The sequence below is a fragment of the Oncorhynchus clarkii genome, chromosome 1, assembly GCF_045791955.1.
Source record: "Oncorhynchus clarkii lewisi isolate Uvic-CL-2024 chromosome 1, UVic_Ocla_1.0, whole genome shotgun sequence".
Classification (NCBI taxonomy): domain Eukaryota; kingdom Metazoa; phylum Chordata; class Actinopteri; order Salmoniformes; family Salmonidae; genus Oncorhynchus; species Oncorhynchus clarkii.
Genome location: NC_092147.1, coordinates 50,846,057 through 50,873,847, shown reverse-complemented (window position 1 = coordinate 50,873,847; position 27,791 = coordinate 50,846,057). Strand labels below are relative to the sequence as shown.

Sequence of the window (27,791 nt, the reverse complement as noted above, 5' to 3'; positions counted from 1 at the left end):
TCATTCCTTCCATGTAGCTAGAACTCATTTCTTCCATGTAGCTAGAACTCATTCCTTCCATGTAGCTAGAACTCATTCCTTCCATGTAGCTAGAACTCATTCATTCCATATAGCCAGAACTCATTCATTCCATATAGCTAGAACTCATTCATTCCATATAACTAGAACTCATTCCTTCCATGTAGCTAGAACTCATTCATTCCATATAGCCAGAACACTACTTCCATGTAGCCAAAACTCATCCATTCCATATAGCCAGAACTCCATGTCCCCTTATTCTCTCAGACCTTTTGGTGACATTCGATGACTAGAAACCACAGTTTTCCTCATGTGTATTTGGGCTATCTAACTTATGAGGTGTGTTCCTCTCCACCTCTTCAGGGTCCCCCTTGTGGTCGAAGGAAAGAAACGAGCCGATCATCGTTCAGGAGGGCGTGTCTCTGGTGCTACAGTGCCGGCCCCCTGCCGGCCTGCCCCCTCCCATCATCTTCTGGATGAACATCAGTAAGTTGCATGCTATTTGTTGTGTCTAGGCCTGTTAGCTACGTACTGTACACAGAGAAGGAAAAATGCACACACCCAAGTTTCTGAATGGGGAAATCTTATATATTTTGTCCTGTTTCTTTCTGGGTTCTTTGCTTGTAAATGATGAAATTAAATGAGATATTTTACTAAAGTCTCAAAATTGTTGCTCACCGACATTCCTCCTAATTGCCACTCTTGCCCAGTCTCCCAGAGACTGACTCAGATCATTGGGATATCTCAGGCCTTAAAACACATCTCTCCTCTCCTCCCTTAGACTTCCAGAGGCTGCCTCAGAGCAGCCGTGTGTCCCAGGCGTTGAATGGAGACCTGTACTTCTCCAACGTCCTGAAGGAGGACTCGAGGAACGACTACATCTGTTACGCCCGCTTCCCCCACACGCAGACCATCCAGCAGAAACAACCCATCACCGTCACAGTGCTCAACCGTAAGTGTGTGCGTGTGCTCACGTGCGCACCAGTGAATGCGAGCATGTGTGTTTTCTTGCGTGTGGGTGTGAATGTGCTTGCGCCCTGAATGTGTGTGTCAGTTTGGGTTGGAGGGAAATTGTGTTTCCTATCTCTGATCCCAACCGCAGCGTCGCCAGTAGTAGTCTAGTGGTCATTATGATGAAAAGACACATGGTAAAATACCTTCTAGGTTATTCTCTGCATTACGTGCAATGTAGCCCCACCACTAAGTTAACTGATTTTGTGAAGCCTCTGCTTTCATGACTGCACTGTATCGTGTACACTCTCAACAAAAAAAGGCTTTCTCATACAGTTTATGATTTTACTACTGACTGATTGTCATGATGCCAAGTTGTCCAGACCAGATTCACAGACAAGGTTTGATGACCAATATCTACAGTTGAAGTCAGAAGTTTACATACACCTTAGCCAAACACATTTAAACTTAGTCTTTCACAATTCCTGACATATAATCCTAGTAAAAATTCCCTGTCTTAGGTCAGTTAGGATCACCACTTTATTTTAAGAATGTAAAATGTCAGAATAATAGTAGAGAGAATGATTTATTTCAGCTTTTATTTCTTTCATCACATTCCCAGTGGGTCAGAAGTTTACATACTCTCAATTAGTATTTGGTAGCATTGCCTTTAAATTGTTCAACTTGGGTCCAACGTTTCGGGTAGCCTTCCACAAGCTTCCCACAATAAGTTGGGTGTTTTTTGGCCCATTCCTCGTGACAGAGCTGGTGTAACTGAGTCAGGTTTGTAGGCCTCCTTGCTCGCACACGCTTTTTCAGTTCTGCCCACAAATTTTCTATAGTATTGAGGTTAGGGCATTGTGATGGCCACTCCAATACCCTGACGTTGTTGTCCTTAAGTAATTTTGCCACAACTTTGGAAGTATGCTTGGAGTCATTGTCCATGTGGAAGACCCATTTGCGACCAAGCTTTAACTTCCTGACTGAGATGTCTTGAGATGTTGCTTCAATATACAGTGCCTTGCGAAAGTATTCGGCCCCCTTGAACTTTGCGACCTTTTGCCACATTTCAGGCTTCAAACATAAAGATATAAAACTGTATTTTTTTGTGAAGAATCAACAACAAGTGGGACACAATCATGAAGTGGAACGACATTTATTGGATATTTAAAACTTTTTTAACAAATCATAAACTGAAAAATTGGGCGTGCAAAATTATTCAGCCCCTTTACTTTCAGTGCAGCAAACTCTCTCCAGAAGTTCAGTGAGGATCTCTGAATGATCCAATGTTGACCTAAATGACTAATGATGCTAAATACAATCCACCTGTGTGTAATCAAGTCTCCGTATAAATGCACCTGCACTGTGATAGTCTCAGAGGTCCGTTAAAAGCGCAGAGAGCATCATGAAGAACAAGGAACAAACCAAGCAGGTCCGAGATACTGTTGTGAAGAAGTTTAAAGCCGGATTTGGATACAAAAAGATTTCCCAAGCTTTAAACATCCCAAGGAGCACTGTGCAAGCGATAATATTGAAATGGAAGGAGTATCAGACCACTGCAAATCTACCAAGACCTGGCCGTCCCTCTAAACTTTCAGCTCATACAAGGAGAAGACTGATCAGAGATGCAGCCAAGAGGCCCATGATCACTCTGGATGAACTGCAGAGATCTACAGCTGAGGTGGGAGACTCTGTCCATAGGACAACAATCAGTCGTATATTTCACAAATCTGGCCTTTATGGAAGAGTGGCAAGAAGAAAGCCATTTCTTAAAGATATCCATAAAAAGTGTTGTTTAAAGTTTGCCACAAGCCACCTGGGAGACACACCAAACATGTGGAAGAAGGTGCTCTGGTCAGATGAAACCAAAATTGAACTTTTTGGCAACAATGCAAAACGTTATGTTTGGCGTAAAAGCAACACAGCTCATCACCCTGAACACACCATCCCCACTGTCAAACATGGTGGTGGCAGCATCATGGTTTGGGCCTGCTTTTCTTCAGCAGGGACAGGGAAGATGGTTAAAATTGATGGGAAGATGGATGGAGCCAAATACAGGACAATTCTGGAAGAAAACCTGATGGAGTCTGCAAAAGACCTGAGACTGGGACGGAGATTTGTCTTCCAACAAGACAATGATCCAAAACATAAAGCAAAATCTACAATGGAATGGTTCAAAAATAAACATATCCAGGTGTTAGAATGGCCAAGTCAAAGTCCAGACCTGAATCCAATCGAGAATCTGTGGAAAGAACTGAAAACTGCTGTTCACAAATGCTATCCATCCAACCTCACTGAGCTCGAGCTGTTTTGCAAGGAGGAATGGGAAAAAAATTCAGTCTCTCGATGTGCAAAAGTGATAGAGACATACCCCAAGCGACTTACAGCTGTAATCGCAGCAAAAGGTGGCGCTACAAAGTATTAACTTAAGGGGGCTGAATAATTTTGCACGCCCAATTTTTCAGTTTTTGATTTGTTAAAAAAGTTTGAAATATCCAATAAATGTCGTTCCACTTCATGATTGTGTCCCACTTGTTGTTGATTCTTCACAAAAAAATACAGTTTTATATCTTTATGTTTGAAGACTGAAATGTGGCAAAAGGTCGCAAAGTTCAAGGGGGCCGAATACTTTCGCAAGGCACTGTATCCACATAATTTTACTCCCTCATGATGCCATCTATTTTGTGAAGTGCACCAGTCCCTCCTGCAGCAAAGCACCCCCACAACATGATGCTGCCACCCCCGTGCTTCACGGTTGGGATGGTGTTCTTCGGCTTGCAAGTCTCACCATTTTTTCTCCAAACATAACAATGGTCATTATGGCCATCAGACTAGAGGAAATTTTTCCAAAAAGTATGCTCTTTGTCCCCATGTGAAGTTTCAAACCGTAGTCAGGCTTTTTTTATGGCGGTTTTGGAGCAGTGGCTTCTTCCTTGCTGAGCAGCCTTTCAGGTTAAGTCAACATAGGACTTGTTTTACTGTGGATATAGATACTTTTGTTCCTGTTTCCTCCAGCATCTTCACAAGGTCCTTTGCTTTTGTTCTGGGATTGATTTGCACTTTTCGCACCAAAGTACGTTCATCTCTAGGAGACAGAACGTGTCTCCTTCCTGAGCGGTATGATGGCTGCATGGTTCCATGGTGTTTATACTTGCATACTATTGTTTGTACAGATGAACGTGGTACCTTCAGGCGTTTGGAAATTGCTCCCAAGGATGAACCAAACTTGTGGAGGTCTACAATTTTTTTTCTGAGGTCTTGGCTGATTTCTTTTGATTTTCCCATAATGTTAGGCAAAGAGGCACTGTGTTTGAAGGTAGGCCTTGAAATACATCCACAGGTACACCTCCAATTGACTCAAATGAAGTGAATTAGCCTATCAGAAGCTTCTAAAACCATGACATAATTTTCTGGAATTTTCCAAGCTGTTTAAAGGCACAGTCAACTTAGTGTATGTAAACTTCTGACCCACTGGAATTGTGATACAGTGAATTAAAGGTGAAATAATTTGTCTAAAAACAATTGTTGGAAAAATGACTTGTGTCATGTACAAGGTAGATGTCCTAACCAACATGCCAAAACTATAGTTTTTCAACCACTCCACAAGACATTTGTGGAGTGGTTGAAAAACTAGTTTTAATAACTCCAACCTAAGTGTATGTAGACTTCCGACTTCAACTGTATACTTTTTATGTATGATCAGTATCCAGTATTTTGTTCCGTTCACACGGTTTGACTTTAGAATCAAGCATGTATGTTAATTTTGTCCATTCCCTTTACTGCTTTTTTTTTTTACATCACTCAATTTCAACATGTGGCATGTTTGATTATTTCCTGTTGTGTTACAGTGGATGCAATCAATGAGACTGTTGCTGCTTTGTACAATGAAACTGATTTTCTTAGTGGTGAGTTTTGGTACCCCCTAGTGGTCACCCTCCTCCCGTAGTAATCAACCAACTAGATACCAACCTCTAACATTACAGTAACCCTTTAACCTTTTCCCTAGTGATTTGTCCCTACGTTAGTAGGGAACCAATATTAGCAATCAAACACATAACTAGCGTTAACCCTTTACCCTAGTGATACCCTTTCCCGTAGTAGTAAACCAATACTAGAACTCACATTTTGTGAGAGACTACTTTCTTTTCGACAGCAGCTATTTATTAACACCATTCCAAATGCTGAACCATTGCATGATGGTTCTAACCTTTGCCATCCTCATACACACCATGGCCAAAAGTATGTGGACAGCCCTTCAAATTTGTGGATTCGGGCTGTTTCAGCCACACCCGTTGCTGACAGGTGTATAAAATCGAGCACACAGCCATGCAATCTCCATAGACAAACATTGACAGTAGAATGTCCCGTACTGAAATGCTCAGTGACTGTCAACATGGCACCGTCATTGGATGCCACCTTTCCGACCAGTCAGTTCGTCAAATTTCTGCCCTGCTAGAGCTGCCCCGGTCAACTGTAAGTGCTGTTATTGTCAAGTGGAAACATCTAGGAGCGACAACGGCTCAGCCGCTAAGTGGTAGGCCACACAAGCTCACAGAATGGGACCACCTAGTGCTGAAGCACGTAGCGTGTAATAATGTTCTGTCCTCGGTTGCAATTCTCACAACCGAGTTCCAAACTGCCTCTGGAAGTAACGGCAGCACAAGATCTGTTTGTCGGGAGCTTCATGAAATGGGTTTCCATGGCACACAAGCCTAGGATAGCCATGCACAATGCTCTGGAGTCTGGAGCAGTGGAAACGCGTTCTCTGAAGGGATGAATCACACTTCACCGTCTGGTAGTCCAACAGACAAATCTTGGTTTGGCGGATGCCAGGAGAACGCTACCTGCCCCAATGCATAGGGCCAACTGTAAAGTTTGGGGGAGGAGGAATAATGGTCTAGGGCTGTTTTTCAAGGTTCGGGCTAGGCCCCTTAGTTCCAGTGAAGGAAAATCTTAACGCTACATTATACAATGACATTCTAGATGATTCTGTGCTTTCAACTTTGGGCAACAGTTTGGGGAAGGCTGTTTCTGTTTCTTGTGGCTGAATGGAAGCAAGTCCCCGCAGCAATGTTCCAACATCTAGTGTAAAGCCTTCCCAGAAGAGTGGAGACTGTTCAGCAGCAAACGGGGGACCAACTCCATATTAATGCCCATATGATTTAGGAATGAGATGTTCAACGAGCAGGTGTTCACATACCTTTGGTCACGTAGTGTATCTTGTAAATGGACAAATAACAATATATATTTTATTCAGTAGACTACTTAAAAAAAAGCTTTCTCTCTATTATAGTGATGTATTGAATTAGAGCAAAGTAGATTGACAGCTTCCAAACTGTGAATGTTCCAACCACTACCAACACCACAGTTTGTTGTTCTATTATTTTACACCCAGCCGACCTAATTCTTTCCCCCCAATCCACTTTTAAAACGATCTTTCATTTCCTATCAGTTCATTTCTCATTGTTTGTAAAAGCATCACTTCCTGTGTGTCTGTCTGTCTGGTACCCTGAAGATACATGTCTTGTGAATAGATACAGTCAGTGATTTTGTCAGGAGGCCACATCCAAGCCAATTCGGAGAGAGTCGATTCTCAAAGTAATGCTTGCGATGCACCTCAATTAATGTCGACATGTATCATCATTGCCCCAATCACAAGCACCATTCGTTGAACGCATGAAATCATAACCACCAATAACCCATTTGATTGTCCTCGACGTATTTGTTATCCTTATCTTACACTACTAGAAAGTAGTTTACTGTTATAACTGCATAGGAAAATACATGTTCTAGAACTGTATACCGCCTCTTAGTACCCCTCGACCAATGAGCACCTTCACAGTAAGTGATGAAGGCAAGGATTCAATCCAACACCTGCACGCAGCGATAGACTTTTAATTAAAGGCAATTTCGTGTATGCTTGCGGAGATCAGGTTCACTAAAAACCCTGCTCAAACAGGAATCACCTTTGAAAGTCAATTGCTGGGTTTTAAGTGTGTGAGCCCTGAGCTGGTCCTCCACTGTGGCTCAGCACTGACTGTGGTAGAGGAACCATAGAAATAGAATAGATAGAACAGTAGAAGTCTTGTTGTGACCTACTGTGTCTCTGACCCCTCCCCCTGTGGCTGCAGATGGCTCGGCGGAGGAGAGGAGACCCACCTTCCTGATTCCGTCTGGCTCCAGCAGCTCCAAGATGGTGCTGAGAGGACAGGTCCTGGAGTTGGAGTGTATCGCTGAGGGACTGTAAGGACACAGTGTCAACGAGAAAATGTCCATTTTGTTTGACCTATATTATATTGTTTTATTTATATACCTCTACTATTAATGCATTATACAATTTTGTATGTGTGCTTATACACTGGCTGTACAAAACATGATGCTCTTTCCATGACATAGACTGACCTGGTGAATCCAGGTAAAAGCTACGGTCCCTTAATGATGTCACTTGTTAAATCCACTTCAATCAGTGGAGATGAATGGGAGGAGATAAGTAAAAGAAGGATCTTTAAGCCTCGAGACAGTTGAGACTTGGATTGGGTATGTGTGCCAGTCAGAGGGTGAATGGGCAAGACAAAAGATTTGACATGTCTTTGAACGGGGTTTATTGCTGTAGGTGCCAGGCGCACCGGTTTGTGTCAACAACTGCAATGCTGCTGGGTTTTTTTCAGTTTCCTGTGTGTGTCAGGAATGGTCTACCACCCAAAGGGCATCCAGCCAACTTGACACAACTGTGGGAAGCATTGGAGTCAACATGGCCCAGCATCCCTGTGGAACGCTTTCGACACCTTGTAGAAAGGGAAAAGGGAAAGGGGGATACCTAGTCTGTTGTACAACTGAATGTGTTTCAACTGAAATGTCTTCCGCATTTAACCCCCTCTGAATCAGAGAGGTGCGGGGGGCTGCCGTAATCGACATGCCCCGACATATTGTGGCTGTTCTGAAAGCAGAAGGAGGGGGGGGGGGGGAATTTCACTGGAAATTTCTTATGTTCTCCATCTGTCTCTTTCCCCTCCCACCCTCCCTCTCCTCCCCCTCCAGACCCACTCCAGAGGTCTCATGGAGTAAGGTGAGCGGGGAGTTCCCTGCCAAGCGGACCTCCTTCCTGCACTTCCAGAAGACACTGCGCATTGTTGACGTGTCTGAGGCGGACGCCGGAGAGTACCGCTGCACCGCCCGCAACCGCCTGGCCTCCGTACACCACACCATCCGCGTCACCGTCAAAGGTTTGTCATGTGACTTAGCAGTTAGTGCCACTGACTGGCTGGCACGCGTGTAGCCTATAGCAGAGCGGCCACGGGTTAGAATTCAACCCACCGCTCTTGTGACTTGCGGTCGTCCTACTTTTCCTGTCTGCTTTTCACTATGCTGTTCAATAACACCACAAGACAACGGTCGGCGATGAGCAGGGCTGAAATCGGTCGGGAACGCACGGCTGACTTGGTCTACCTGCCTTCTGGGCTTCGATGCTGCCTATCTATCTCCTATATAGATGTTTAAATGGTGTTATCTGGAGCAGGGGATTCAGTCATTAACCGGTTGCCTGCCTTTCGATATTGTTCACTGTGCCATTGTTGCTGACCCTTTGTGACGTGAGGTAATCAATAGCCCGACCATCGGCTTGCCTTGTGCTCCCATGTTCCCCTCCCAGCGGCCCCGTACTGGATCAGTACCCCCAGAAACCTGGTGCTGGCTCCCAGAGAGAGGGGTAATTTGATCTGCAGGGCCAGCGGTACCCCCAAACCCACCATCACCTGGGCCATGAACGGAATCCCCATAGAAAGTGAGTACTCAGTATTGATTGATTCATTGATCGATTGATTGAGTGGCCTTGCCTATGTCTCGTACGGTGCACTCACTGTGCACAGACACTAAAAGTATATTTCCCCAAATACTTGCAGTTAAGTCATTGTATGTGCCAATGTGAGGTTCAGACAAGGGAATCATTTTGTAGGTTTATGATGACACGTTTGACACTTGTTTTTGATCCTTTGATAGATTCACCTAAGGACCCTAGTAGGAAGGTGGAGGGCGACACCATCATCTTCGAGGAAGTTCAGACCGGATCCAGTGCAGTCTATCAGTGCCACGCCTCCAATGAATATGGATATCTGCTGTCCAATGCCTTCGTCAACGTTCTCTGTGAGTCGGCACATACTTGAATTGAGAACGCAGGGCCCTTTTCTGCCTCTGCATCGGAGTGCATCATGATGTGATCGACACTGCATGAACTCAGTACTCAGTATTGTTGTGACGTGGTTTATCATGAAGCATTTGTTGTCTCCATAGCTGAAACACCCAGAGTCCTGACACCAGCTAACAAGGTCTACCAGGTGATCAGGAACAGCCGCGCCTTACTGGACTGTTCCTCCTTCGGCTCGCCCATCCCCAAAATAACATGGTGAGTTCATGGCCCATTTGAATTCTTAGAAGACGACATCCAGATTTTCCACCCTTCTCTCAACGTTTCCACTATTGTTAAATCTGTGATGAGGAAGGGGAGGGGGTGGGAGAAGGGTGGAGAATATCTGACGCAGTCAAATGTGTTCCCAGCTTAGAAGCTCATAGCCTGTGGTTCCCCTATCCCCTGTCAGGTTTAAGGACAGCAGGTCCAGCACCCTGGACGGGGACCCCTACGTGCTGCATGAGAACGGGACTCTGGAGATACACGTGGCCCAGGCCCTCAACAGTGGGAAGTACACTTGTGTGGCCAGGAACTCTCTGGGCATCTCCGAGAACCATGTCTATCTTGAGGTCAAAGGTGAGAGCCTGGGATGACCACAAAACACCCTGTCTCCTCTGTCTGTTTTATGCCTTTGTTATTTAGCTTTTTTTGAAACAGACTTCCAAGAGTTGCTGAAAAATATTTGTCATACTTTGACATCATTCATGAAGGACGGTTACAGTAAAGAATGTATAACAGCTTGACAAGCTTTGGTTCATCCTTTAGGGGCGAGTGGGGTAAGCTGAGCCCTGTTTTACATTCAGCATTACTCCGTCAAGGGAAATGTAGTATTCTTTCTAACATCCAGTTGTAGCCGGAGGTTTACATGCACCTTAGCCGACTACATTTAAATTAAGTTTTTCCACAATTCCTGACATTTAATCTGAGTAAAAACTCCCTGTTTTAGGTCAGTTAGGATCACCACTTTATTTGAAGAATGTGAAATGTCAGAATAATAGTAGAGATAATGATTAACTTCAGCTTTTATTTATGTATTTCATCACATTGCCAGTGGATCAGAAGTTTACATACACTCAATTAGTATTTGGTAGCATTGCCTTTAAATTGTTTAACTTGGGTCAAACATTTCAGGTAGCCTTCCACAAGCTTCCCACAATAAGTTGGGTGGATTTTGGTGCTGGTGTAACTGAGTCAGGTTTGTAGGCCTCCTTGCTCGCACATGCTTTTTCAGTTCTGCCCACACATTTTCTATAGGATTGACGTCAGGGCTTTGTGATGGACACTGCAATACCTTGACTTTGTTGTCCTTAAGCCATTTTGCCACAACTTTGGAAGTATGCTTGGGGTCATTGTCCATGTGGAAGACCCATTTGCGACCAAGCTTTAACTTCCTGACTGATGTCTTGAGATGTTGCTTCAATATATCCACATCATTTTCTTTCCTCATGATGCCATCTATTTTGTGAAGTGCACCAGTCCCTCCTGCAGCAAAGCACCCCCACAACATGATGCTGCCACCCCTGTGATTCACGTTTGGAATGGTGTTCTTCGGCTTGCAAGCCTCACCCTTTTTTCTCCAAACATAACGATGGTCATTATGGCCATCAGACCAGAGGACATTTTTCCAAAAAGTATGCTCTTTGCACCCATGTGCAGTTGCAAACCATAGTCTGTCTTTTTTTATGGCGGTTTTGGTGAGTGGCCTTTCACGTTATGTCAATATAGGGCGTTTTACTGTGGATACTGATTTCTTTAGATGTTCCCATAATGTTAGGCAGAGAGGCACTGAGTTTGAAGGTAGGCCTTGAAATACATCCACAGGTACACCTCAAATTGACTCTTACGATGTCAATTAGCATATCAGAAGTTTCTAAAGCTATGACATAATTCTCTGGATTTTTCCAAGCTGTTTAAAGGCACAGTCAACTTGGTGTATGTAAACTTCTGACCCACTGGAATTGTGATACAGTGAATTATAAGTGAAATAATCTGTTTGTAAACCATTTTTGGATAAATTACTTGTGTCATGCACAAAGTAGATGTCTTAACCCACTTGCCAAAACTATAGTTTGTTAACAAGACATTTTTGGAGATGTTGAAAAACTAGTTTTAATGTCTCCAACCTAAGTGTATGTAAACTTCCGACTTCAACTGTAGGTTATCTAAATATATTTTAGGATGTTGTGTTTCCCTGGAAATAATTAGAATTAATGTAAACATTTGTCCAAAAAAAGTGTTGTCTTGGTACAACTTAACCCGAGCATGGGGTAAATTGAGCCGCGGGACAGTGTAAGTTAAGACACCTACAAATGTCTGTACTGAATGAAATATTACCACTATCTTTTTTATCCAATGTCTATCTTTATTTCCCAAACACAATTCAACACAGTCACAATCACTTTTTTGTCTTTTTATAATTTTAAGCATATTGGTTTAACTTACCCCAAAGCAAACATTTTGACGATATTAGCCCTCACTGTTACAAGGATGCACTTACATGCTCGGTTTAGGACCTCGTATTGAAGCTTATAGAGACCCCAACTGATGTATTGAACAATCTTGAATATCTACTTTGGTTCAAATACAAGTATAATGAAACCTGAACACAATAAATTCACTTGACTTGGTGAAATTTAAAAAAAATTGGTCTTAACTTGCTTACCACTTTTTCCATGTGGTTTCTTGGTTGACATGAAATGATGACCTCTTCCTAACTATTTTGTCAAATGATTAATTTTGGTTTATGGTTTCCTAGAAACAAGGGAGGCTCAACTTACCCCTTTGACTCAACTTACTCTGCTCTCCTTTACTGAGTTTCCTGACCCCTTCTCCCCTCAGAGCCCACGCGTATCCTGAAGCAGCCGGAGTACATGGTGGTGCAGAGGAACAGGAACGTGGTGTTTGAGTGTAAAGTAAAACACGACCCCTCCCTCATCCCTACCATGACCTGGGTCAAAGACAACGGAGAACTACCCGACGACGAGAGGTCAAACACACACTTTCCAACATAGAGCACCATGCAATTATATCTACAACAGTCAATCCTAGCTTCATATTATGTCTCCTCTTGTGACAGTATTTTAGTTGATCCGTTATTCCATCAAGGCTAATCTTCCCGACTTCATACGCAAAACACACAAATCAACCTAAACCAAAGGGTTGTACACTAACTTAAGAGGCCATAAGAGGAGGCATTAAACTGACTGACATTGACTATGTCTTCCCAGGTTTGTGGTGGACTCTGACAGCCTGACCATAACAGACGTGACAGAGAATGACTCAGGAACTTACACCTGCATCATGATCACTACTCTGGACCAGGACTCTGCTAGCGCTGAGCTCACTGTTGTCGGTATGTTCACTCTCTCATACGAACAACCTCCACATGCTTTTGTGAATCCTTCCTTAAAGTTCAAGTGTAACTGGGTGTTTTTCTTTACCTTCCTTGAAGTATACCATCATTTCTGTTAAGAGTATGGGTTAGTGTTTTTGCGGAAAATAACATGATTCTATCCTAAATGTGTAATAATACCCAGTGAGAGAGAAGGTGGTCTGTCTTATTGTACCACTAACCGCTGACCCCCCTACTTCACTCCTACCTGCCCTCCTACCTGGCAGAGGCAGCTCCTACTCCAGCTATAGTCTACGGTAAAGCAGCATCACACACAAGCGGGTGCTTAAGCTATGCTTCCACGCTTGTGTGTGTGGGGGGATCTGTCAGTCTGGTCTGCAAACTCAAGCATGCTCCGCTGCTCGCAGATGTGATCATCTATTCTGTTTGTTTGTAATGTCACCAGACCCTGGACTGATGGGCGGACGGAAGGGACTATCATTTTTGATTTAACCACCATGTTTTATGGCCTTTTTTTGGATTTCAGTCTTACTGTCGATGCGGTTTGCAGATTTTTGTTCTCCGGCGTATGTCCGAACGCTCATGCTGTTTTGCATGTGTTGAGTAGATACGTGACCAATGTGGTGCAATTCAAACTCCTAGGTTGTGAGTGTGAAGTAACTAGCAGTGCCTTTGAATGCTAAGATCATTTGACCTCCCTCTCCATCCCGTCACACAGTGGGGTCCGTCTGAAATGCGTTATCGTCTCCATCCATCCAGCCCGAGGGCGCATGCTGCTTAATCTTTATCCAAAATCATTGAGTCTTGGCGTTGCTGCTGTGCCATTAAAGTGCTATTCCAACGCACCGTTCTAAACCCAGTTGATTTATCTCGTCACGTCTTGTGTGTTTCTTCTCCAGAACAACCAGACCCTCCTACTGACCTGGAGCTGACAGACCAGAAGCCCAGGAGTGTCCAGCTCACCTGGATACCCGGAGACGAACACAACAGCCCTATTCACAGTATGTGTGTGCGTGCCTGCGTGTGTGTCTGTTAATGACCTTACTGACCTACTCTCGGAAGCTCCCAGAAGCTCGAAGCTGACTGTATCGTTATTAACCTGAGAGTGTACTCTAGCTAGTTGAACTCAGTCTGTGTTTAATGAGGTTAGCACCACTCAGAGCACTTTCTAGTTATGTTTGCACAGCACTACCCCATGTCATATGTTTTCAACATTGGATTTCATGGGTTTTTAAAATGTGCAGGTTTGGGTATAGGGTCTTCCAGGATGTTCTCGTTAATTATCCGGTATATGAATGCGCTCAGAGAGCTTCGGCCTATTTGCATTTGATTGTTAACTCCGAAGACGGGAGTTGGCTCATACATTCCAAATACAATCTAATGGTTGGAGTGTAAAAAACATGGCTTGCAGTCTCTGCAATCGCTCACCACTTTTCTACCCCCCCCCCCCCCCCCCCCCCCCAGTGTTTGTGATCCAATACGCAGACTCTCTCCACCACCATGGCCACTGGCACAACCTGACGGTGGTTCCGGGCTTCAAGACCACGGCCCACCTTAAGCTGTCTCCTTATGTCCACTACACCTTCCGAGTCCTGGCCCTCAATGCCGTGGGCCTCTCCAACCCCTCCTTGCCCTCCCGCGTATACAAGACCAACCCTTCAGGTACAGACTGTAGGATTTACTTGCTTAATGTGGTTTTTTGCGCAATGTGTTGACTTACAGTATGTAGATTTGTGCATACTGTTGATTTGGCATTTTGTTTCATCCCATTAGCTCCAGATGAGAACCCCAGTGGAGTTGATGGCTTTGGAACGGAACACGACAACCTTGTGATCTCATGGAAGGTAAGCATCATTGTGTATGTAAGGGCGATGGATTCAGTCATTACAATGTGGTTAAACACTTTCTCTCATCCTCATCTCATCTCATCTCATCTGCAGCCAATGTCAGGTCACCAGGCCAACGGACCAGGCCTGCAGTACAAGGTGATGTGGAGACAGAAGGACGTGGACAAGGAGTGGACGTCAGTGACCGTGGCTAACGTCTCCAAGTTCATGGTCTCTGGCACGCCCACCTTCACACCCTACGAGGTCCAGGTTCAAGCCATCAACGACTACGGGATTGGACCTGAGCCTGCTGTGGTCACCGGGCACTCTGGGGAGGACTGTGAGGAACACACAACGCAACTTTGCATTTTAGGGAGACGCTACGGGCCAGTTTTTTGAACACAGATTAAGCCTAGGATAGTCCTGGACTAAAAGCATGCTCTAAATAGATTTGTTTGTGTTGCAAATGATTTTTAGTACATGGCTAGGCTTGATCTTGGTCTTGAAAACCGACCCATACAGTACTTGTTTGCGTGACTTGCCAGACTAAAAGTTGTCGAAAGAGACGACAAGTATCTCTCCCTTTAACCTGTACCGTGACTAGTTACTGTAACTAGACCAGTGGGTTTAATGAAGTTTCTCCATCGGGTCCTGCTCCCTGAAAACTGTGTTCCACTCCCTCTAACATCTGCTTCCACAGTGCCGATGCAGGCACCAGACAATGTCCAGGTCCTGGTGTTGAACAGCAGTCTGGCTGAGGTGCACTGGGAGCCGGTCCCTCCTAAGACAGTACGGGGACGTCTTAAGGGATACAAGGTACACACACACACACACACACACACACACACACACACACACAGACACACACACACACGCACACACACGCACGCACACACAGCTCTGTATCATCCCCCATTGAACGTATCTCATTCTGTGTCCTACCAGGTGTACTACTGGCGTGAGCGGAGCCTCCACAAACACAACCCCCACCATGTGGAGCAGCAAGTCCTGACCTTCAGTGGGAACAAGAGCCATGGCATACTCCCAGGCCTGCAGCCCTACAGCCTCTACCTGTTCAACGTCAGGGTCTTCAACGGCAAGGGGGAGGGTCCCGCCAGCTCCAACCAGCAGTTCGAGACCCCTGAGGGAGGTAGGAGGAGCCAACAATCTATTCGTATAGAGGGTATCATGTCAAGGCCAATTCAGCTAGGGTTGATGGGTCTGTTTTCATGCTTTTATGACGCATACAAATTGCCATTTGGGGACAATCAGCATGCAGCTGTTGACTGTGTGCCTGTCATGCTCTACAGTCCCTGGGCGGCCATCTTTCCTGAGGATCACCAACCCTAACCTGGACTCTCTCACTCTGGAGTGGGGCCCTCCCTACGACCGCAACGGACGCCTCACCGGCTACACCCTCAAATATCAGACCGGTGAGCTTACGTAGCAATACTCTTCTACTTGTGTTTTGGCTGTAGGAGGGTTGGGTCAGGGATAACATAGTAGGCATCGAGAGCTAGAGGTTCCGCCAGAGCTTCGACGGAGGGAGCACCTCTACTGCTTAGCAGTGTCTTAGCCAGGGAGTACCTTTTCTACTTGTAGTTTGTGGTCCAGTCTGCTGTTCAGTATGCCCTCCTTTACATGTCTTGTTAGCACCGTAGGTTTTTGGTATTATTGCGAGGTGTATGTACCAAGGGGTTGAGCCTGTGATAGCTAGAAACTACATCGTCGAACAGACTGAGAACCACCCCGCAGCGCGATGGATAATCTGATGTCACTTCCATCCACCTCTCCACCCCCCCCCCCCCCCACCTTTCGACCCGCATTATCTTGCTACACCTCTGCCCTTGCCCCCTCTTTCACCTTCCCATCCCATCCATCCATCCATCCACCTGCCCCTTCTCACTACACCTTTTCCCCCCCTTCCACCCATCTTGCTTACACCCCTGTCACATCCTCTTCCGCTCTTCCAGTCAATATCTCCGACGTGCTGGGTCCGGTGGAGGAGCTGGCCCTGCCAGCCAACGAGACCTCCGTCACTCTCCTTAACCTCAAGTACAGCACACGTTACAAGTTTTATTTCAATGCCAAAACAGGCCAGGGAGCAGGGCCTGTCGTTACAGAGGAAGCCGCAACGATCATGGACGAAGGTATGTGTTAACGCGTTGACGATGGTTACAACCTGAACTGTAGTCAGTTTCTATCGATGCAAAACCCCATTCATACGAGGGTTACCTGTCAACCATTTTGAATGCTTCAAGTCAACTCAGGAATGTCATCCCCCAACATCTAGATTGTGTATTATACTTAAGCAAAAAGGCCTGAGGGGGTGTGGTATAATGGTCAATATATCTAAGGGCTGTTCTTAAGCACGATACAAGTGCCTGGCTACAGCCTTTATCCGTGGTATATTGTCCATATACAGTACCACAAACCCCAAGGTTCCTTACTGCTATTATAAACTGGTTACCAACGTAATTAGGAGAGTGAAAATGTTTTGTCCTACCCGTCGTATACGGCTTTCAGCCAATCAGCATCTGGGGCTCGAACCGCCCAGTTTATAATTGTTTATTGTCGTTTTTTTGTGGATGTTGTTTGTGGATGTACAAAATCATTTCACCGGTTAGCATGTGAAAATGTGTACAGAATCGTACCAAAGCATGATATCACCTCAGTGTAGTAGTTGTAATAAAAATAGTGGATCGTGTCCCAGTTGCACTTTGTTAAACACAGTTGGCTCCTCCTCTACCCTTGTGCACCTTCTATACTGACATTAAAGCATGCTCATTTGGACGTCTCAGAGACTCACTCACGGATACATCGAGGGACTTCAGGGGTCAGATCATTGGCCTCTGTGTCCTCTTTCTCCCCTTTTGTGTCCCTTTTCCCCTCTCAAAGTCCTAATGCGTCCGCCCTCTGTCGGTGTGGTTGTCAAAGTGCACACCCCCTCATACTGATCTGGGCCTTCATTAACAAAGCATCTCTGAGAAAGAGGACCGTGGACATTCCACATGGGGAGATATATGGGAAACTCATTGGGGTCACAAAATGTATAGATAGGTAGGTGCCACCGACAAGAGGGTGTTGACTAAAAAGAGGGGAGAGTACAAGATTGTGAATGTATACTTTCTGAATGTGTATGCATTCAGCTGACGATCATCCTTGCTAATAAACACTTTAAACTTCCCTCAAGCTTTTGGTATCAATTCCTTATTGCAAAGAGGTTAAAATAGCATTTTTCCCCCCTTTTTAACAAGACAAAACAACCCCCCCCCCCCAAAAAAATGTCGCTGTCCCAATACTTTTGGAGCTCACTGTAGCTGGATAAAGACATTCAAATATGATGTGATGCATCTTTGGCTGCTGCAACACCTTTTGCCACACAACAGACTCAAGACTCCTCAGAGTCTGATTTACTAACTGCGTTGTGGAGACTTTACCTCTCCCCCTGCAACTGCTGATCTATGCCTATTTCTATGTCCGGCTGGTACTGCCTGTCCCGTGCATGACGTTGTGCGTGTTTGAACCTTGCTTCAAACTGACCCCCCCCCCCCCCCCCCCCCCCCCCCCCCTCAAACATGCTGATTGTCTGTTTGCACTCCCACTGCATGCCAATGGGCCCGTGTAACCTCACCGCCGACCTTTGCCCGCGTGGTTTGTGTTGCCTACCTCTGCCTTCGGCCTGCCTGTTGTGTGTCTTTGTCTGTGGTGTTGTGTGACGTTTCTTATTCCTCTCCATGTTGTTCCAGGGAACACCCAACCCTCACCTCCCGTAGCACGGTCTCCTCCGGCACACCTCCCATTCCACAAGGGTACAGCCGCTATAGACATTGTCACATTCCCAGTCATGCTGTATAGTATATCTTATCATTGCTTCTCTTCTGATCGATGGTTCACAAGGGTCGATGTTATCATCCATATTGTATTATAGAATGTGTATTACAAATGTTTAGGCTTTAGCGTTTTCATTTGATTGAAAGGCTCATAAACAACAGTGCAACTGTAAAGGTTATTGATCGACCCTGAGAGTAATTGAAGTTGGAATGGAAAAATTCGAAGTCTGTCTCGCTTTGCTTTGGATCTACAGACGTATGTTGCGATATGGACGGATGTCAATATTTGAATCACAAGCTATTATTCTGCTATCGGCGAGTGCATCATCTGAAGGGGAATAGACTCCTGATTTTGTTGAAGCTTCATTGCTGTCTTCTTCTCTTGTGCTCAGTGCATCCAGCGGCTCCGGCATTCGGGAACGTTAGCTCTTCCGTGGGAGAGGACGGAACGCTGATCAGTTGGGAATACTGGGGAGCGGAAAAAAACGTTTATGTAGAATATATAGTAGAGAACGATAACAGTAAGACATATCCCTCTATCACGTATACTTCAACGAATAGGTGGCAAGAGACTCCTACTCAATGACTGGCTGTTGCAGGTGTAAAAAAATAAATAATAATTGGCAATTATGAGGCTGGCTGCTGTTACTTTGCCTCGTGCCCAGAGATGATAAAAACTGATTTCTCTGATTGGATAATAAAAATATCCTCCATGTGATTGGCCGGAATACAGAATATTGCTTTAAACAGTTGGCACAAACCTATTCAAATGGTTCATAGTCAAAAGCAGTATAGACAGTCTCAAATAATATTTAACGCTCAATGTCGATTGGACTCTTAATTAGCTTTAGTTGTTTTTATTGACCAGCAGTGAGGGTTTAAAAAAAAACACAGTGTGTGTAGTATGGCTCTCTCACACCTATACCTTGAAAACAATCAGAAAGTGAATTAGCATGATGTGTCATTCCTATCAAGTCAAGTAGTTTCAGACGCTTTTCAGTTCCCTATTCAGAGTCACATTGTAACATTTAGTCTAGTAACCCAGTTCACTGAGACACATCCCACAAATGTTTGTAATCACCGTACTTCATTCGTAGAACACCATGAAATAACATAATACAAATGTACAGATGTAGTAATATCTAACATAGATGCCATATGTGATGCTATATACTGTATATTACTTCACCTCTGCCTATAGCATTTCAATAGATACACAAGTAAAAACCATCTCTGCATGAACACCAACAGCCCATTCCAACTTATCAGTGTACGGTGTACATATTAGGACATGAACACTTCTCGGCTGGCTGCAATGGATGTCCTAATATGTACACCGTACATCTTTCGTCCTGCAACTCTCTAGGTGAAGAGGAGTGGCAGAAAGAGTATGTAAATGGCTCTCGGGTCTATGTGCTGAAGGGCTTAAAGGAGGGCCTGTCCTATAGGGTGCGAGTGGTCGCCAAGGGCCACAACGGCCAAGCGGTGCTCCACCAATCAGAAGAGCTTTTGGTGATGATTCCAGGTGAGGCAGCACGCGGTTGGCCGGTCGCCGCCCGGCCTCGCTTTGCCTCGCCCTGTGTTGTGTTGTAGAGAAACGTGTGTGTGTGTGTGTGCGGTAGCTTTGCTATTCTTCACCACCTCAAGAAACCTGTTTCGGTGCCTGTGGAATACAGCGTTGCTGATCAACAGTGTATCTGTTGTCGTAGTTTCTCTTTTGGAAACATACTGTAGGCATGTTCAGTAGAGTTTCCTGACCTGCATGATGTTGTCCTGTACGCATATTTGTGTTGAAGTTAGGAACACCGTCTTGTTTCTGGAGAGACGTGCAGTCAGACCGTCCTCATATCGACGACGGATACCATTCACATGATATAGAAGATTGATGTGTAGCTGTCTAATAATCCACCTAATTCTCTCTCCTGCTGTGGTTAACATTTGGTTTTTGTTTGTAATGTGTGTGTACTGTGTGTGTGTGTGGGGGGGGGTGGGGGGATGCATGAGCATGACTGAGAGGCAGAAAGAGAGGGAGAAGACGCAAATGTTGTTTGCGCCAGACACTGTAGAAGTCAAGCTGTTAACCGTCTTCGATACGCTCTGCATTCATGTGCCTGTAACTTCCGCAGACGGGATGTTTAACATAACATCACTAACACACCACTTGTCTTTTGCAGTAACACTATGTGACAATTTCCAAAACAATAAAATACTTACAATGAGTTCTTTGGAACCTATTTTCATACTATCATGTACTTCTGTCTCCTCCACAATCTCCTTTAGTAGCCTTGATGACAATAGAAGATGTCTGAAACACTTGGAAGTTAACAAAACTTTATTGTACATTCGATTTTCATTGTACTCCAGTGCAGGAACTCAACGTTACTTATATATTTCCTTTCTCAATTAAAGCAACAGGCCAGTCGTTAACAGTTTTCTGATATCCTCTTCCTTCCCTCTGTGCCTGACCAGCTATGGCAGCCCGACAGGTGGATATTGCAACTCAGGGCTGGTTCATCGGCCTGATGTGTGCCATCGCTCTCCTCATCCTCGTTCTCCTCATCATCTGCTTCATACAGAGAAACAAGGGAGGAAAATACCCAGGTGGGTACTTTTGGTTAGCGCATAAAACACGCACGCATACACACATACAAACAAGCACACGCACGCACGTTGTCGCCTTCATATCCATCACCCATCTTAGGCCGTAGTAAATGACACATTTGATGAATCCCCCCCCCCCCCCCCCCCTCCAGTGAAAGAAAAGGAGGACGCTCACACAGACCCAGAGTTCCAGCCCATGAAAGAGGATGACTGTACTTTCGGGGAATACAGGTGAGAAACATGACTCTCCTGGAGCCTGTTGGGGCCCCAATTCTTCCCTGCCCCAAGCCCCCCCCGCCCCCCCAAACCACCCCACCAAGCCCTTGCTCCCTCCCCAGACCTGGTTCCTGTCAGCAAGGCAGGCGCTCTGGCCTCCCCATCCTAACAGCTGACCTCTACTTGCCGCGGGACTACCATCATTCTAACAGGGATTCTGGTATTGCAGACGTTTGGAGCTACACTGTAAAGCACAAGCCTCTTCTTTATGGAAGAGGTTGGGTAAGGGGGACAGGGACGGGGAGGGATTCTTCTCCGCTTAGTGTGTCAGTGGCTTGGTGGCCAGATCGATATTGTAGTGTGTTTGACTGTGTTGCGTCATTCGATAAGCAGGATATACAGTATTATTCAGGTCTACGTTTTAGGGGTTTAGGTTTTTCGGGGACTTTTAAAAGCTTTCCCTAGAACAGTCAGGAATATTTTTGAAGAATAACTTTCAGTATTCCAAGCTGGCATGCATAGATACCTGCCCCACTAATTTCACATTTGTAACCAAATGAATACCTTGTAACAAATACATTGTGCATATAAATATACAGTAGCTTTTGTATTATGGAATATACGTACATACTTAATAAATTAACATTTGCATACATATGCATACTGTACAGGTATTACACTCATCCCAGTTGATATAAGCTCTGACTAACTGCAGTTAATCTAGTTATGCTTGCTATAGCGCCTTCTAACTGCTTTTCAGGCTGCTTGCTTTTCCAACCATGCACGCAGATATTAAGAAAAATGAAGCACTTTACTTATTATGTATAGCGTTTTGGAAACATTATTTTGTACCGGTCCAGCTTTTTTTCAATTTATATGACGTTTTTTTTCTTCTTATATTTGATATTATTACTTTTTGTATCATGTGTTTTAAACATAAATGTGTTCTATAATATACATTCTATCTATGCTGTAACACATAAATACACTACACCGCCAAAAGTATGTGGACACCTGGAATGATCTAGAATGTCATTGTATGCTGTAGTGTTAAGATTTCCCTTCACTGGAACTAAGGGGTCTAGCCCGAACCATCAAAAAACAGCCCCAGACCATTATCCCTCCTCCACCAACATTTTATACACCTGTCTACAACGGGTGTGGCTGAAATAGCCTCATCCACTCATTTGAAAGGCTGTCCACATACTTTACACAGTGTATATGGAATTATGGATATATAACGTTGTGTGATGTGCATGGCGTGATGAAGACCGTATATAAAACTCGCTGTAGGCAATAATGTCTTGAATGAAATCATAGATATGTACAGTATAAGTCATCCAGTATGAAGCTATCGGCGTGTTGGAGTTAAAGATGTTATGTTTCAACAAGGCAAAAAGCTATTCTTGTCCTGTCCACATCAAAACTCTTATCTAGTTTACGATCGTAACACGAGAGACAATAAGCTACTGATGGGCCAAATCTGTCCAATTCAAATAGCAACATAATAGACAATATGACAGAGTGTATATTGTTGAAATAACAAGTATATATCACAAGGCTAAATGTGTAATATAGAGTGCCTTTGTGAAAGGAAATCAAATGTTCCAACCATGGGGCTTTATGTCAATAAATACTCATCTAACTCTACTAAGCTGTTCCGGGTTTGGCTGTAGGCGTGCATAAATCCTGTGCTGTAACTATGATGTAGCTGTTGACCTTGAACGCCAGTGTCTACCCTTACAAGGGAGAAATGTGATGTTGAAGAGAGATACATACTGCTATGCTATGTTTGGATGGATGTGTGGGTGCTGTATGCTTAGACCACAGAAGGGAACAGTGAAACCCACGTGAAAACACTGATGGGTTAGCAACCAGTGCAGGCTTGTCTCATCTGGGGGGGGGGGGGGGGGGGGGGTCTCACTCTGTTTATGTGGGTCTCAGACAAGGTAATGAAGGGTACTGCAAGACTGGCATGAGAGGAGTGACGAAAGGGCTGCTATACTGTGATATCGTTCTGATAAACAGTACTTACTGCCACTTGGAGAAAAGGGCCTGCTGTAAAACCACCCCAGAGTTACACCACTGTCCTTGTCTGTGCTATAAACTGTCATTAACTGTCATAAAGCCTACATAGTGGTGTCATAACGTATCATCATCATTGGTGTCCAATGCAGTGCTTTCAGTCGTTAATCTGTAGTAAGATTGCATCCTGATGACATTGGATTTCTTGTCGAGTAATGTTTTATTAGCTGACATAACCTGTTATGACTGGCTATAACAGGTGTAATAAAAGTGTGATAGCATTATGAAGGCTTTATTGAAAGAGAGTCCACCTGCTATTCCCTCTCATGAATCATCGGCTGACATTGATTTGAATGTTGACTAGACTAATGTTAATCCTCAAAGAAAGCTTTCTTTGCAGTTTCTTAATTTGTTTGCAAAAGTGTGATTATTTGTTATTTATGCTTTTAGGGACGTTTGGCTGACAATTCATTTGCTTTTCATGTGATTGCTTATTACATATTTGGATTTTCAGTTTGTCATCGCAACTTTTGTTGGGGAGGAACGTTTCTGTCTGGCAATACAGCAAATATGTATTATTGTCGACCTCGTGTCATGGCTTCAGGGGAAATAAGGGAATGGGTATGATTTTGCTTGTATTCCCCTGTTGCGTGATGAAAACCAACTACTCGCTCACATCATTCTTTTTAGACTTGGGGCTAGATTTGAAAAAAATGATGAAAAATGATACTGTTAACATCCACTGTCCAAATTTCAACCCAATTCAGGATATAAACAAACATTTTCATAAGCTGTGGAATAATATGTTTGAACTTTTTTTTCTTCCTGGAATTAGACACATTTGAATACTTGGGTAATGGTAGTAAAGTAATTAGGAAATTACTTCAGTGCTCCATCTAAAAAAAAAAAAAAAGGCCATACACTAAAATCCTTGTTTACATCATTCTGTCCTCATTTCACCTGCATGTCGTTTTCTCCTAGTGACACTGAGGACCATAAGCCGTTAAAAGGGAGCCGCACACCGTCTAATGGGACGGTGCACAGGGACAACAGTGACGACAGTTTAGTAGACTACGGCGGCGATGGTGGAGACGGCCAGTTCAACGAGGATGGGTCTTTTATTGGACAGTATAGCGGGAAGAGCTCCGCCAGGGACACTGCTGGGGGCCACGAAAGCTCCGAGGCCCCGTCCCCTGTTAATACCTCCGCTATGAACTCCTTTGTGTAGCCGGCATGGTTGATCAGTAGGTCAGCCAGGTGGAGGGATCGGCAGCCAGGCCAGTAGGTGGTGCTGCAGTAAACTGAACTCCTTTGTAGCCAGCTGGTTAAACAGCCAGGTCCATAGGTTTGTGTAGCCAGACATTTGGACATCCAAACCTGTAGGGGCTCTCCAGTGACTGTTCCCTTCGCCATCTTCACAGGGCTGTTCCTCACGTCACCTTGTGGCTTATTGTCATCCCATGCCCCGCCCATCCGCACACTACTGTCACAAACACATAGGAGACTTCTTAAGAGACACATAACAGACACGTGTGAGACTCTCTACACTGGAGGATTGTACGTTATCATTTGGAAATCACTGAATTTGTGGAGGGATTGCGGAGACTGTTCCAACTCTTTTATTCTCTGTAGCCTGTTGACTTAGTAGCGACACTTAGAACCAGACGTCTTCCTGAAATGATGCACAAACACATATTAACACAAATGAGTTGATTATTACATGGAAGCTATTGTCTATTTATCTTGAACTGCTATACGGTACACATTTGAATTATTTGGGTTTGCCATATGGTTTTTCCGGTCAAAGCATTATCTTGATATTAATGTGTGTGTTCGAGGTACTTTGCCCTTCAGGGCAACCGCAAAGAGACATCAGTGTCTGTCGACATGGTGGTGCAACATGTTACTAAGTACATATAAATCATTCCATGTCTTTTTGCAAGACAGTTGCATCTACCGTGCAGGATGATGTCCAGTGAGCTCCTAAACGTATTCTCCTGCCTGAATCTGTGATTCCGACTCCAAGCAGGCTCAATCAAGCATGACTCAAGTTACATCAGTCGCTGCATCCACGCCCTCACCAGGGGATGCTGGTGCCACTTTAAATGGGGGAGGACAGGCTCGCCGTAATGGCTCGAATTAAATTAACGGGACGGTATCAAACACCAGGAAGCCACCAGCCTTCACTGGTGCTCACATGTCACCTTTGTTTTGATCACTGCAAATGCTGAAGTGCGGCATGCTGTCATGACATCATCATCATAACCTTTGACCTGCATGTGACCTTACTTCCTGTGGTTGCACATCCCATGACCTGACGGTGACTTTATGGCTCTTTCTGTGCGACCCAAGGTGCATGTACTGACATCCAACTCTTTTCTTTCGCTTTTCTTTCAAAATGTTGCGTTTATTTGTGGTGCTGTGTGGCCTTCAGCAGTACGGTGCCTTTTAATACAGAACTCTGATTCAGTTCAGTCTAGATTAATTCACAAAGAGACCGTTTTACCCAGAGTTCAGTGAGTGGAATGCCCATAAAGCAATAGTCATACTCTGAGGATGATGTGTTCAGCTAGGAAGGATGAAAGGATGGAGGACTCCATCAATTAAGGAATAATTCATACAGTCATCTTTTGAAAAGCTTCAAAATGCTTCTCCCTCAGATAAGCGGCTTAGGGTTGCCATATTGGACATGGTCAAGTCTCTGTACATTTTTTCAAGGTTCGGGTCATCTACGTAGTGTTTGATCATATTTCTGCGCTGTGTGTGCGTGCGTGTTGCGGGTATAATATTCATGCGAGTCACTTATACTAACTACATTTGATGGCCTTTGGCGTGATAAGGGAAGGATAAGGGAAGGATAAGGGAAGGGATCGAGATGTTTATTTTAACTTGCATCAAGTTTTACGTTGTTGTTATTTTTTTGAATGAACATTATCTGTCGCATTTGTAAATATATACTCTAATTGACCGTACAGAAAACCACTGCAAGAGGAGCTTAAAATGGATAGTTCAGCCACATGACAACATTTGATCAACTATCCCTTTTAAGAGCCTGGGAGGCAGAACTGTGCATGAGAAGGTTTTGACTGGCTGAGAGAGCTGTGTTCAATATAGACTACTTCTATAGAATAAATATAAAAAATGTTGTTACTATTTCTTTTTTTTCTTTGCTGTGAACATTGTACATTATTGTAACTAACAGGACAAGACGTTGCTCATGAGTTCACATTTGGATGGTTTCCATTTGTCAGCGATATTGTTGTGTTTTTCCCGAAATGTCCCTATTTTGTACTAAATGAAACCATTACAGTACTCTGGAAGCCTTGAGATGTAATGGACTTTGGAGTGTAAGAGAAGTACCCCTCGACGTACTGTGTCATTCTGGTTTGTGTTGCTTATATGAGCAGCACAAGGTCTGCCAAACTCTTCCACTTTGTGACCGTATTGAAAATGGTTTGGTGTTCTTATTCTAAAACCGTTTCAAGGTTTTTACTAACAATTGATTTGTATTTAAGTTTCTCCACGTAGTGAAATAACGAATTTCCAAGTAACTTGAAATATAATGAATGAATAAAGTATTATTATCTTCTTCGATGTCCATTCTATCCTTATTGTGAAACTTCATTCTGACTGTTCTAATATTCGTAATGTTCTAAATTAATCAGCAATGCAATGGAAGCCAATGGAGCTTTGCAAATGAGATGATAAAACCAATCTTATGATAAAGGTGCTACACAATGGCTCCATAAATATGCTCCACAACAGACCAACTCGTTGGCAATGGGAATAAGTATCAACGAAGAGGACGAGGATTCCACACCTTCACAGAACTGGGAGATAAGGTGTGTGTGTTGGTGAGGGGTTCATGCTGAATCTCTCGCTCTGGATCTCTCATCACTTCTTTTCCCACTGCGCTCTATGTATCAGGGGATGGAGGTGTGTGAGCGCGTGTGTGAGCGCGTGTGTGATCACGTGTGTGAGCGCCAAACCAGACTTTGATATGAGACGAATGATAAACACTTTGGGGGTGCTTATTATACCTGAGATCTTTTTTGAGATGAGGGACTACACGAGGGAACCTGAGTGAAATGAAAGCACAAGTCAGTTTACAAGGCGCGTCAGGGCTAAGACACTCCCCGGCAGGAACAGGAACAGGTAGCAGTAGTCGCTCCAAAAACACACAGATCACAGGGTAGCACAGTGTGAGACAACACCATCCTATGCTGCGAGCCAAAGGATGCAGGCAACTTATGCAACGCAGTGAAAGTATTAAGTCAACCGTAGAGTCTGGAGTATGCTGCTAGCCTCACAGTAAACTGGAGACAGTGGGAAAGGAAAGGGGAGACCTAGTCAGTTGCACAACTGAATGGACTGAACCGAAATGTGTCTTCTGCGCTTAACCCAACCCCTCCGAATCAGAGTGATGCGGGGAGAGTGAGAGAAGAGGAAGAGGAGAGCAAGAGGGCAAAGAGGAGGAGAGCGAGAGGAGAGGTAGAGGAGAGCAAGAGGGCAAAGAGGAGGAGAGCGAGAGGAGAGGAAGGGGAGAGCGAGAGGAGAGGAAGGGGAGAGCAAGAGGGCAAAGAGGGCAAAGAGGAGAGCGAGAGGAGAGGAAGGGGAGAGCAAGAGGGCAGAGGAGGAGAGCGAGAGGAGAGGAAGGGGAGAGCAAGAGGAGAGGAAGGGGAGAGCAAGAGGGCAAAGAGGAGGAGAGCGAGAGGAGAGGAAGGGGAGAGCGAGGGCAGAGGAGGAGAGCGAGAGGAAGGGGAGAGCAAGAGGGCAAAGAGGAGGAG

At 44.5% G+C, this 27,791-nt stretch overlaps 1 protein-coding gene across 11 annotated transcripts in view; it reads left to right on the top strand.

The window, feature by feature from the left end:
• LOC139408501 (neuronal cell adhesion molecule-like) overlaps positions 1 to 26,593 on the top strand; it is a 110,420-nt gene extending 83,827 nt beyond the window's left edge. For 3 of the 11 annotated variants that reach the window (XM_071152490.1, XM_071152482.1, XM_071152474.1), the window contains 25 exons: positions 382 to 504; positions 800 to 970; positions 4,818 to 4,874; positions 7,101 to 7,212; positions 8,008 to 8,192; positions 8,618 to 8,749; positions 8,965 to 9,108; positions 9,256 to 9,367; positions 9,561 to 9,727; positions 11,990 to 12,137; positions 12,379 to 12,503; positions 13,403 to 13,504; positions 13,968 to 14,165; positions 14,277 to 14,347; positions 14,444 to 14,669; positions 15,030 to 15,145; positions 15,275 to 15,479; positions 15,640 to 15,762; positions 16,303 to 16,479; positions 18,079 to 18,141; positions 18,555 to 18,683; positions 19,529 to 19,687; positions 20,632 to 20,763; positions 20,916 to 20,994; positions 23,986 to 26,593. In XM_071152490.1, coding sequence (XP_071008591.1) covers positions 382 to 504; positions 800 to 970; positions 4,818 to 4,874; positions 7,101 to 7,212; positions 8,008 to 8,192; positions 8,618 to 8,749; positions 8,965 to 9,108; positions 9,256 to 9,367; positions 9,561 to 9,727; positions 11,990 to 12,137; positions 12,379 to 12,503; positions 13,403 to 13,504; positions 13,968 to 14,165; positions 14,277 to 14,347; positions 14,444 to 14,669; positions 15,030 to 15,145; positions 15,275 to 15,479; positions 15,640 to 15,762; positions 16,303 to 16,479; positions 18,079 to 18,141; positions 18,555 to 18,683; positions 19,529 to 19,687; positions 20,632 to 20,763; positions 20,916 to 20,994; positions 23,986 to 24,232 — 3,503 coding nt within the window. In that variant the 3' untranslated portion in view covers positions 24,233 to 26,593. The remainder of the gene's footprint in view (positions 1 to 381; positions 505 to 799; positions 971 to 4,817; positions 4,875 to 7,100; positions 7,213 to 8,007; positions 8,193 to 8,617; positions 8,750 to 8,964; positions 9,109 to 9,255; positions 9,368 to 9,560; positions 9,728 to 11,989; positions 12,138 to 12,378; positions 12,504 to 13,402; positions 13,505 to 13,967; positions 14,166 to 14,276; positions 14,348 to 14,443; positions 14,670 to 15,029; positions 15,146 to 15,274; positions 15,480 to 15,639; positions 15,763 to 16,302; positions 16,480 to 18,078; positions 18,142 to 18,554; positions 18,684 to 19,528; positions 19,688 to 20,631; positions 20,764 to 20,915; positions 20,995 to 23,985) is intronic. The other 8 variants (XM_071152561.1, XM_071152507.1, XM_071152516.1 and 5 more) reach the window with 4 other exon arrangements.
• The last annotated feature ends 1,198 nt before the right edge of the window (positions 26,594 to 27,791 follow it).